The 12,859-nt window shown below is 37.3% G+C and overlaps 1 protein-coding gene across 2 annotated transcripts in view; it reads right to left on the minus strand.

Annotated features, from left to right (window-relative positions):
• Nucleotides 1–12,859, minus strand: part of TYRO3 (TYRO3 protein tyrosine kinase) — a 60,794-nt gene that overhangs the window by 15,114 nt on the left and 32,821 nt on the right. For both annotated transcript variants that reach the window (XM_053475698.1, XM_053475697.1), the window contains 7 exons: nucleotides 7,333–7,475; nucleotides 6,609–6,753; nucleotides 4,245–4,374; nucleotides 3,727–3,827; nucleotides 2,804–2,899; nucleotides 2,366–2,446; nucleotides 1,697–1,789 (listed from right to left, as the gene is read on the minus strand). In XM_053475698.1, coding sequence (XP_053331673.1) covers nucleotides 1,697–1,789; nucleotides 2,366–2,446; nucleotides 2,804–2,899; nucleotides 3,727–3,827; nucleotides 4,245–4,374; nucleotides 6,609–6,753; nucleotides 7,333–7,475 — 789 coding nt within the window. The remainder of the gene's footprint in view (nucleotides 1–1,696; nucleotides 1,790–2,365; nucleotides 2,447–2,803; nucleotides 2,900–3,726; nucleotides 3,828–4,244; nucleotides 4,375–6,608; nucleotides 6,754–7,332; nucleotides 7,476–12,859) is intronic.

Here is a 12,859-nt window from a genome sequence, read left to right on the forward strand (position 1 = left end):
ATACAAAACTGAAAAGTCCATGGTCCACGGTGCAATTCAGTGGAGGCGAGAATGGGAAGGAATAATCATGTAGATTCTGACAACAGGAAATTAAGTTGACTGCTCGCTTAACGGGTTCCAAAAATCAAATATGCTTTAATAAATTGTAGCTACTTAATTATAAAAATGTGGGATTTCGGAAAGTGACACAGCCTCTTTAAATACCAATATCTGTGACTCTTTAATTCCTTGGTGGAAAGCCATTAGCACATTTTGTAAACAAACCCATTACTAGAAGATGTGTCAAGTCAATTTGCTTTGCAAATGCAGTTTTCCTCTTAATGTGGAATGAATCTGTAAATTTAACCTCTTAAGGACAATGGGCAGTCCCTAAACCCATTGAAAACAATGCATTTTGATATTTGTCATTAAGGGGTTAAAGGAGGTCACATATCTCAAAAGGTCACCATTAAATACAGGTACATGGGTTTTAAAAACAAACATCGTACAGTTAAAAACGACTTTGGCATGAGTAATTACAGACTGGATACGGCTTATTAACAATTAAACATTTCACAACATGAAAGTTAACGAGGGCACTTCTCCCCTTACGAAAAATTACTGCAGTTTTTTCTGAAGTAATACTGCAGTTTTTTTGGATATGAAAAAACTGCAATACTGCACTTTTACTGCAGTATTACTGCACATTTACTGCACTTTTTTTTTATATTGCAAACCTAAAGTTGTACTTCAAAGTACTGTAGCTTTATTGCATTTGTACTTCCGTACAAAAATAACTACAGTACAACTGCAGTACAGTGAAGTACAAACGCAGTAAAACTGCAGTAAATGTGCAGTAATACTGCAGTAAAAGTGCAGTATTGCAGTTTTTTCATGTCCAAAAAACTGCATTATTACTTCAGAAAAACTGCAGTATTTTTTTTGTAAGGATCGAGCAAGTCTGTCTGGCCTGGCATCCATTTTGTTGATCCACCTAATCGGCTGAACTTTCAGAACTAAATTCTGTCGGGGAAACGGTGTTAATTGTGTTAAGTGCTGCCCTATTCTAAATGTTTCAAGGAATACTTACACAAAGGAAGACGCTGATACGAAAGTGTTTCTGAAGCTTTTCTGTGCGGTTACGGTGTGATTAAACGTAACAATAAAATGGTGGACCTGCTAATGTTTATTTAACATGCTACAGGCCCCAATTAATGTTTTCTCTGAGGGGCTAGGTTCCCTCATGGTGTTAACTGAATGAATATTAAAGGCAAACTGCTGTCCATACATTTAATACCCAAATACATTCAATTATTTGAACTTCCCATGGTGTGTCCATTATAGTTTGTCAAGTGACGTAATTGTTTTAAAGATTTTTATTTTTCATTTTTAATCTCAGGGAAGCTGAGATATGTCAAAACTAGTACATTCAACCAATTTCCTTCGTATTATTTCACTGCATTAACTATGCATTCAACCCTGATTGAAGGGTTCAGTGACACCTTAAGAAACAATACCTCAAACCCAAAGGTTCGTTTCGTGTTATTTCGGTAGCATTTCTGGTATTAATATGAGAAATAATTGTGCATATTAAAATACTTGTTGGAGAGGATACAACTTTTTGTAAGGATAATTCAGCTTAATGTATTTTTGAGACATAACTCATTCATTTATAGAGTAGGCAACATACACTGAAAGTCCTATCTGCATATTTTACCTATTAACTTGCAGACATTTGGATGGTCAAATTCTTTCATGAAAGCAGCTTCTCTCAAGAATTCTTCAATATCGCTGGAGCAGAAAATTTCCGCTGGCAGGACAAAGAAAAAAAAACAAAATATACACAAAGGGGTGAGAAACGCAGAGGAAAATTCTCTGAAATTAGAATTCTGATGCATCATTATAGAGCTAGGAACAAAACCTAGGCTAACGAGGCTCTTCTGAAGGAAGTGCCTGGAACAGCTAAAAGGCTTTGCTTAAAAATAGATAATTTAGCTCCGCTGTACTAAACCCATACGTACACGGTAGAAACAGAACACAAAGAAAACACCATTCCGCATATCTGGCTATTATATGTGTATATTTATATATAGTGTAAATGTAATAGCAAAACCTAAAAACAATCAAAAACTTAAAAGCCGAGTGAATTAGGTAGAGGAGACACTGCATGCTGATATTTGAAACCCTGGATAAATTCCCACGTGGCTAAACAAGTAGAAACGGCTTTCCTGACATGTTAAAATCTTTACGGCTTATTTAAATCCATAGGATGCATCAAATGTTCTATATGTATTTTAACAAGCTACCTTTAATTACAAGATATTACTTGGTGAAGCTCTGGGTATCCAGACAGGATATACAGGATTGGGCATGAAGGTCCACTTACTCTTCAGCATCTTGACAGCAACTTTCTGAAGGGAGCCATCCTCCATCTTCAGCTGAGCCTCCCGGACAGAGCCAAACTCTCCTGATGTGTAAACAGATTGCAGATAATGCCGTGAAGTGGGAGAAAAGCTATTTGTCAGAATAAACCTGCCAAGATCCCCCTGCCTTTTAAACCAATTATGTTTCTTGAATACCTAACACTACCCATGTGCTGAAACCATGGCATTACAAACCGCCCCGGGGGTCTAAGGCAGAAATAAGGAGTCTGTGGCTTGCCTGTAGTTCCCATGGCCAGCCATCTTTCTAGCAGTACATGATCTACAGTTTCCAAAATCTGCTGTTAGCCATCAGAGCTGTCAGTCAACAGCTGGAGAGCAGTCTCTTGGCCACACACGACTTAGGAAATGCTTAGATGTCTCATTAGATTTTTAGCATTTACCTTTTCCCAGTGTCCGTCCAAGGGTGAACTGCTGCTGCTGAATGAGTACGTCTTTAAGCTTGGATTTCAGCTCCTCACTAATCCCAATACTGTCCACTGTGAATACAGAAAACATGTAATGTGGAGTAAACTGGATCAAGTGCTAAAGAACTGTCTTTTTGGTTTATCGCAATGCTTTTAGTATCCCAATATGCACCCGCGCATGACGTTTAGCAGAAGAACCAAGCTTATTAGCAATCATAATGCAGCAGCTTGCTGCATCTTCATTAATACAGAGAGAATACCGGCTGCTCTGGCAGGGCTGTTACAAAGACTGGCTTATCCAGCCAGGACAGAGCCGACGACTTACAGAGCGAGAAAATCAAAATTAAATTACCAGCAAAGATGAAGAGTGGATGCAAAAGGACTAAAAACCCTTTCAACACAAATTGAAAAAGGGCGAAACAAAAATCACCGGAACGCGGATTGTTTTAATCTGGTGCTATTACTTTTTTCCACTCAATTGTAAGACTCACTGCACTGCTCTGTATAATTGTAAGTAAATAAGCCAATTTTACATTTAATAAAGTGTGTATTTGGTGATACGTTTGTACCAATGAACGGGCATCTTACTACCTACCAAGTTCTACATAAACAGAAAAATGTTGGAAATTTTTTGGTTAGAATGAGCCACAGTAATATAAATCTATCCATTTCCATAAACTGGATAACAGATCATTATAGAAAGCATATTTTATGTGTATGGAAATTTTTCTTGAAAGACATGTAACAGCATCAAATTTATTGGTGATGTATCTGAATTCACTCGCTGACATTGAGTGAGGAGCAGGTTTTATAAATGAACCTTCAGCAAAGTAGCTGGACATTGGCCATTACTCGTTACTGTTCAAAACCTGTGTTTTAAATACAATGTTGTTACTTACGTGTTGCCTCCATCAACTCAGTACCCCTCCTGTTAAATGACCGAGCAGCTGTAAACTGGATTACTGGACCTCCCCTGCCCAAAACAGAGCCAAACATGTTCCTAAGAGAGACACGAAGCCGCAGTAAATACCATATAATAACGACTCATATCAGGCTTGTCTTTTGCTGTATACCACCATGAACGCCAGGGGTGATCTCAGCGCATCAAGATTTGCAGTTCTTCTAGGAGTCTTCACTAAGGAGGATCAAAAGAGTTGAAGTTGCTACCTTTTATTGAGCCACCATAAAAAACACGTAGAGTTACATAGGCTTTTGGGACTTTCGAGATCTCTTCTTCAGACTGTGTTCTACCTGAGGAGGAGACCTCAAAAATTCGATAAAAGTGGTTCGATAAAAGTTAGCATCTTCAACTGAAAACTCAATTTTCTCTTGACCTTCCTTAGGTTTATAATATTAGAACATGAACTTTATTTATTTTTGTTCTACAAATAGCTAAAGATGTACTTAGTCAATTTACCCGAAGCGTGTTTCTTTCCTTCTTTTTCGGAGAAAGATGAGTGTCACGGCTACAACTGTGACTAATGCAGTGAGGATACCCAATACCATTGGGACCCATGACATTCTTGCACGAGGATGCCTCTGCTTGCCTGAAATGTAAAACAAAACAACGCTAAACTCAGAAAAAAAAAATAGTCGGGTCTGGGCAGACTCAATGTATTGCTTACTCAGAACGTTTTTATCATCCAATTTATTTATGTGCTAATATGTTCTTTGGAGTTGTACAGAGGTGGTTGAAACCTGTGGAATCCTAATACACGTGGGCATTTTTGTGAATGTGGAGCAAAGAGGTAGTTATCTTATTAACATGCAAAAGATTATTTTTTATTGGAACAAGGTCACATTTTTGAGCATTGGACTAAAATGAATTGCACTGGCAAACAGAATACAGTGTATACTTCAAGAGTACTTAATTTGTTCTACTAGTAGCAGCACTAATGGCACCCTTTTAAGAATGCCAGGACAGTCAAGATGATTTAAGTAAACACTATTTTGCTGTACATTCCTATGTGGGCTTTTTTTATTTTTCATCTGCTCCAAATGAGTCAGGCAACAGAGACGGGAGGAGGAGGTGAAATGGTTTATTCTCCGTCAGCAGGTTTGGGGAATGGCACCAACTTAACCCTTCAAGTGACAGAGGGCTGAGCAATACATATATACAATACATACATACATACATACGATTTGGGGACACAAGAAGTTAAAAAGGACTGCAACAACATATTTCATAGCATTTGGTTATAGAATTCTGGATGCTTGGCTATCACCCTCTCACAATTTTACAAAATCAATCTTTGATTCCAGGAGCCTTACATGAGATGAGCATTTAGCGTTCTTCCTCCAATTTGGGCATTTAGGAAGCGAGCAGCGTGCAGACTGCTAAATAGTTATTTACGGAAATCCCATCAGGGACCACTTATACAATTTCCTAATTTAAACCAATGCCAGCTACGGGGAATGGAACTAAGGGGTAAGAAATAATCAACGGTGAACAATCACAACTCATTTCTCTAGAGCTTAAATAATTAAACCATTAGCTACAGGCTCGGTGTAGCTTTCCATTAGTATATTTTTTATTTTACAGGTTTATAAAGGTCCTGCATTGTTAACCCTTCAGATGTGAATGACTGTCTATAGGTGCAGTGACTGTCATCCAGCCTTTCTAAAATTGTGTCACATTTTACTGTGTGCAGCTAACATCAGGATTAACTGATGCACCTGCATCATAATATAATATTATAATATCATATTATATATTAGAATTAAAAATGGGCACAATCCCCAGCATTTTATACATACGTTTATTTTTGCTTATTTATGAGCTATTTACACCGAAGGGTTACTATTTATATGCTATGCAATGGTATGTTTTTTGCACATGAGACAAAAGTGTGCAACAAGGTAGACAATCATGGTGGAATAAGCCACGTTAGCAGAATAGTCAAGAGTGTGGCAGCAGCAATTTAATGTTAAGTATAAAACAATGCACTTGTGACATTAAAATCCAAAGTAAAATATAGCATTGAGGACGCTGTTAGTAACAGAAGAGAGAGGCTTAGGAGTAATTATTTCTGTGGCTTTAAAAGGTAACATGCAAAGAGACAAAGCACCAAAAAAGCATGCAGGTTATTGGGTTGTATCGCTAGAAGCATCAGTTGCAGAAAAAGAGAGGTGCCACTTTACAGATATCTGGTCAGATCTCACATACGAGTATTTGGTACAGTTCTAGAGAGACAGTTTTGAGAAGGATATTAACATTCTGGACAGGGCTCAGAGGAGAGCTACAAAAATGGTGATTGGTTTGCAGAATAAAAATCAGGAAACAATAAGATTTCAATATATATAGCTTGGGGGAGCAAAGAGAATGATGGTATGTAATGGGAACATCTAAAAGGATTTAACAAAGTACACGAGGAGAAATGTTAGAACAAGAGATCATAATCTAAAAACTAGAGGGTCAGGGGGCTTAGATGTAACATAAAGAGGTTTTACTTTAACTAAGAGGGTGGAATATAAGTGCAGCAGCCTCCTAGCAGAATAATGGAGGTGAATAAAGTAGGGACATTGAAGCATGCATGGGATATGCATAAAACTATCCGAAATCTAAGATGAGACTAAGGACTAAGTCTTTACAGCAGGATAAATGGACTAGATAGGCCTAATGGTTCTTCTTTCAAATTCTAGGTTTCTATCTTTAAAGAAAAAATCATCTCATGTAGTAGCATGGTGCAAACATATTCATCATTAGTAAATGTTAAATCTCTATCCAAAACAAGGAACAGATCTTATTTTGCGAATAGCCTCAAACATCTCATTAACTCACCTGCTTCTTCTGCGGAAGCTTCAAGGAGAAAGTCACTCCATGGTCCACAACCAGCAGAATTTGCTATGCAAACTCTGACTGTCAGATCTTTTCTGGGGTCCCATGTGGTAACATTAGCTTGATTTCCTTGTACAAACACTTCTCCCTGAAAATAATCAACAGTTTTTAAGACTACCTCACAAGTCCATGTAGTTCAGGCCAAGTAAATGAATAAACAGCCTTGGACAAAGTTAGACACAAAGGCCACAAAGATTGAATAAGGAGGGTACAAGCAGCTTTCTAACGTTGCTTCAACACTGATTATTCCACCTTATTCTTGATATGCGACAAGAGTATATGTGGAATTGCAAGTTGAAAATAAGGAGAATTGTACTGCTAAGAGTGACCCAATATTATTATATTGATCAGGGGCAGGTTGGATCTCAGGGCAACAAAGACACAAAAGGGTTTTATTCACTTTTATTCAAGAGCGAGCCGAGTGGTAGACCAATTTCATTAAGCCTCTCCTGTATTAAGGGGTCCTCTAACCCTGTATACATTAAGTAGAGCCAGATCAGCTCATTTCACTGGGATAGGAGAGTGACAACTAGTGCTCCAGCTAATATACTTCTAGAGGCCATTGTCAGGCCCCAACAACAAGGAAACTCTAACATCAACTTCATTATTCTTCCCCGGCAGGTATAATGAGCTTGCTCATTGAACTCCAGATGTTTGCTTCACTTACTTGAGTTATATTTTCTTGCTCCCATTGAACTTTATAACCCAGCAGGCTGTAGTTTTCCAGACCTGGGGAAACTTCTTCCCATTCTAACACCAGTCCGGAATCAGTCCTAATCATGTGAACATTCTGCGGAGATACATGTGGAACTACAAAGAAAAAAAAGAAATATGTTAGCGTCCTGCCAAAACTTTACTGAAAATGGAGAAAAATCCTGTCATTTTTATGGTTTGTGAACACCCTTGCCAACAAAAGAACACAAGCATTATATTGTTTCCATATAAGGCACCTAAAGAAGCAGCTTTTGTTATATTGTTTATTATTTGAAAGATTTTAGCTACCACAGTGGCAGTCTAAAGAGGGATACAGCCTCATTTAATTTATGTTAATTATATATCAAGAGATCGGAACCAAGATAACCATAAAGGCACGTAGTACCAACAAAACATTCATGTCTTCTAAAATACGATTCATCTTTAACTGCAATTGTATTTTATACCCTTAACCATATTCTAGCACAATTTTCTTTAAAGTATATACATGACTAAAGGTGAAGACTTAGCATATCAAATTCCTGCACTCGTGGTCTCCACCTACGCCATAATAAATTCAGCCAGAATAAACTGGTTGCCACCAAAGAATTTGGCAAATGAGTAGTCAAAAGTAGTCACTTTTATTTAACAAAGCTTTTCCTTTAATGAAGATATGTTATATCTCGTCATGCTCTGCAAGGCTTTTCTTGGTGAAATCTACAGAGCTGCTTGACTCTGTTCCTTTCAGGTTAATGGTACGTTAGCCTGTTTAGTAGGCTAGCATGATAACGGTATGGCTAGATGACTGTGTGCAGAGTATGCCTGAGACAAAATGGGCATCTGTATTCAAGATAATTATACAAGCACGTACAATTCATACAGAACATGGGCTTGAGAACAAAAAAAAAACACATTTTTGGTGCCACATTCCACTTGACTGATATTGGAGTTAAACTGTCATGCACACAAAATCAAAATTCTTCTATTTATTAATGACACCAAAACTACCACTAACATTTCATCATAAGAAGTCACCAGGCTTTCTATGACAATCTCTGAACATGTGGAAATCTTCAGCTACTATGTGGAAATCTTCAGCTACTATCACGGATATATTAGACCATGAGATCCTGCCCCTATGCTTAGTTGGAATGAGTCAATCAAGAAGTTTTGTAACATCAAATATGCCAGAATCCTTATATTAATTTTATTAGAACATCCTTTTAATGTGAGAATGTATCTTTATGTGTTGTTTTACCATAATACTATACTCGCTTTGTGATGGGATTGCCAGATGCCTTCCTATGTGGCTTTAAATATCTAATTGACGTTAACAATTAACGGATCATTCCTCTGACTTCAATATGTAAATCAAAAAGAATGATTACTTAAAAAATACGTTTGGCCAAAAAAATTATCATATGAAAACAAGGCTGGTTTTGGCCAAAAACTGACATACATGGATAATATTTCAACAAAGTACGTTTTCTTGTGTCCCTTTTAACCAACGATGTTTGGGAGCAAAAGAGTTCAGTTTGTTTCAGATTTATCCGCTTTGATAGATTGTAAGAATCTCTTTTGATGACATAACCCAAACCGTCACAGTAGTACATTGTAAGATGGTTTGAATAATGAATGGACCATAATAAGGGGGTTTCTGTTATGTACCAAACAATGCCGACTTATTAAAGGCAGGGCAAGTTGGAGTTCTATAAATGCTGGTCCTAAGTACCGTAATATTTCATAGTTGTGTCACGAAGAGTAGTAAGAATGCGCAAAGACGGGAAAATTAGGTAGGGAACATCGGTGACATGCATTAATGCTTGATTGGCATCTCTACATTTAGAATCTTGAAACTGCCTTGGAAAGTTTACAGATTCTGGAATTTTTTTTGTACATATATAGATTCACTGGTGCTTTGCTTGACGTGCTTTTCTACAATAAGCTTTCTGAATGCGAGCAAATATTGCATGGGGAAATGGAAAAACATACTCTCAAGAGATAGATTTGTTTAAATGATTGCACAAGAAAAAAATAAAAAAAATATTGCTACAGCAGATACAGGAAGCCAAATATACCAAGAAGTAAAACACAAATGCACAAACTATATAGTTATGCAATTATACATATGTTAATGAAGGAAGTATATTCTAAAGGCATTTTTGTTACAGCAGTTGTAGCAGAGAAAGGAGAGAATATAAGTATGTACCAGACGGACACTAGAGTTGGCTGAACCAGGGGGTATGGGGACAATTGTCAGAATTCTTTGTACATTTAACACTGGCCCACTTTGAGGCGGGAGTGGAGACAGGCACCTAACAGGTAAGCAGGTGTGTGTTTTAAAGAGGCAGTCTAATATCCCTGACACTCTACTATAGAAGAGTCCATATTAAAATACTCTGTAAGTATATTACTCGCCAGCGATTGGTCAATCAGTGGCATGGATGTGCTCCCATTGAAATCAAAGAATACTTTACGCATGAGCACTGGTGTCTAAACAGAGCAGGGAAAAGAGCAGAACATTTAACTGAGAGGTGGGGAAAAGATTAGGGACTACATACCTATGATGGCTGGAGGGTCCCTTTAAGCTGATATAGAGGTTGAAGAAAAGCTAAGCTAATAGGTTTGGAGCACATGGCTGTACTTGTCCCCTGAGCCATTAGGTCCCAGCCATCCAATGTATAGGCAACAGCACCCTGAACATACAATAAAGCCATTGGCCACATAACATCCAAGGTGATACAGCAGGTAGAAAAAAAAAATGGATATACTAGGCGGGTCAATGTTACAACATTATTTTTTCACAAAACAAAATATTTTATTTCATAAATAGTTTCTGGCTTTCATATTTTTAAGGTTGAAAAAATATTTACAAACAGTTAGAAGTGGCAGAATTCCCAGACAAATACATAGTTACCACCGCCAGCATTTGACAAAGGCTGAAAACACAATTTCTTTGATAAACATGTTGTACCAACAAACATCCCAGAACAGGGAGGTTAGGTGTGGTGACTAAACATCTGCAACCACATCTGTGTTCGGTCATTCCCACATTAAGCATAAAAAGTGAACGTTAACAACCACATGACAACACAGAATACGATGAAGTGACTGCATCGACACACCTTGGAACTTCCCTGGGGAAGCTACCTCGAGCGTGTAACGTGTAAGTAATAAAACACATGGCTTCTCCATTTTGGCTTTATTTTTGTTAAATAAATCATGATACAGTGTAATCTGTTATGTGTTGTTGTTCATCTGAGGTTGTGTTTACCTAATTTTTAGACCTGCTAAGGAACAGATGATTGTTATGTCCCGATATATAAAACCATAGAATTCAAAGAGGTTGTACTTTCTTTTTCACACGACTATAACAGGATATCTACAACAAGGCAGTGGAACGATTGGTGTAAGTAGATCTTATTTTACCTGTTAAAGGATTGTTTAACCCATTTTATTTGACAAGTATTACACTTATAATTGCCTTTAGGAGGTTTTGGGAGCCAAGTTTCATTTGGGGGCAAGGTTCTGGTCATTGTGGACCAGGGATTTTGGCATATATGATAGGAGGATGACAAGAATATAAATGGAGTAATGAATTGACCGCCATAGACTTTCTATATAAATGTCTGGCTAAAACAATTAGTGGCTTTACATAGAATACTATGTCTAAACACACAATCTCTGTGGGATTATATTTAAGTGTAAACCGCAAACCCCCTGAAGCTCTGATTAACATGTTGATGAAAAAATGCTTATTGGTCCACAATGTCCATGGTACATAATAAAGTAACAGAATTTACATCAATATTTTGAGAAACAGTTACCTCTGAGTTACGCTAAAGTTTCACAACATGGTGTCAGGAATGTATCAAAATATGAACATACAGGTTCCATGATGGAACCAATACAAGCCACTATGGGTCTGCCCAGTGGTGGATAAATCACTTTATGAACTTTCGATATCATTTTCTATAATTTTTTTCCAGTTTCTATTTTATTGTCAGAGTAAAATGACATCAGAACATTTGCCAGAATGGCATGAATCACATTATGCATCAGAATTGGAGACGGAATCAATGTATTCATAAGGTTGAAAAAAGACCTAAGTCCATCAAGTTCAACCCTTCTACCTAACCTTCCTATTCTTGATCCAAAAGAATGCAAAAAAAACCCTAATTAAGCTACTTAGAATTCTGCCATCAGGGGAACAAATTCCTTCTTGACTCCAAGAGGCGATCGAATTTCTCCTTGGACCAAGAAGCTCTAAAATATTAATGTTATTCTATTTATAGCCCTGTATATTGTGCCTTTCTAAGAAAATATCGAGGCCCCTTTGGAAAGTTATCTAATGCATTGGATAACACCACCTCCATTGGCAGTGAATTCCATACCTAGAGAGATTGTAGCTAAAAGTCCAACAGCCTTGATTTTGCTTCTGTAACTCCCCAATGGGACTTGTAGACATCTGTCTGGCTCTTAGGAAGAAGCCAAGCAGCTCTGTGAGATTTGTGTCCTGAAGGATGCTTACTATGATTTTTTTTTTTAGTTACCGTTTTTACAGAGTTAAACATCCACTATTAAAACCTAAATTAAATAAAGCCTCTAGCTTGGCTTGTATATTGTACACAACTTAGTATCAAAAATTTGTCTCACACACTCTGTCAGAGATTGGGTGCGATCTTGAAAGACCAATATGCCTCTTATGTGCTGGACTCAAAGTTATATATTTATATTTTTATATTTTTTAGACCATTAAGTGCTTAATCCAAATAAATTATATCTAGTGTGTAACCGATCTATACATAATCTATCCACGGCCCTAGACAAGACACTTTCAAAATACTTTGTATGTCCTTTAAATATACATTATTTATCGGTGACAAAATTGTTAAAAGACTTTCCCACTGAAAAAGCTACAGTTCTGAAGCTGCACCAGAACACTGCTTCCGCGGTCTGTAGTTTATGCCAGTTTTGTTTGCTTGAACTATAGTGATAGAAAAAAAGTACATGCTATACGTAGTTTGAATATACATTTATTATGAAGAGAACAATGTTTTAGACCTAGCTGCATGATGTGGCAGATGTCCTGGCCTCATTCAGTTGTCAGCTCACCTGACCTGGAGTCTCATTCCTCATCCTCCCAAATACATCATTGATCCCAATACATGCCATAGAAAACTGTCAAATTCCACAGCAAATACAGGCTGGTTTCTCCCTGGTAAAAATCCATTCTTTTGCAAGAACCATTTTAGTTTTTTACAAGAATCACATTTGTGATATTATATAGTTAAAATGTATTAGGAACATACTCTACTGCAAACCACAATTAAAAGGAGACCACACACTGAGTAGAATATGAATCCAAACAAGTTTATTAGAACAACCAGCCAATGTTTGGCAAAAGCTCATACCCTCTCCTGTGGATAATTCTTCTTATCAAATTGCTGTCTCCATCTGTTCTAAAACTTTTAATAAGGGGTATAGTTCTGGGCACCAGT

Source organism: Spea bombifrons, chromosome 9 (genome assembly GCF_027358695.1).
Source record: "Spea bombifrons isolate aSpeBom1 chromosome 9, aSpeBom1.2.pri, whole genome shotgun sequence".
Classification (NCBI taxonomy): domain Eukaryota; kingdom Metazoa; phylum Chordata; class Amphibia; order Anura; family Pelobatidae; genus Spea; species Spea bombifrons.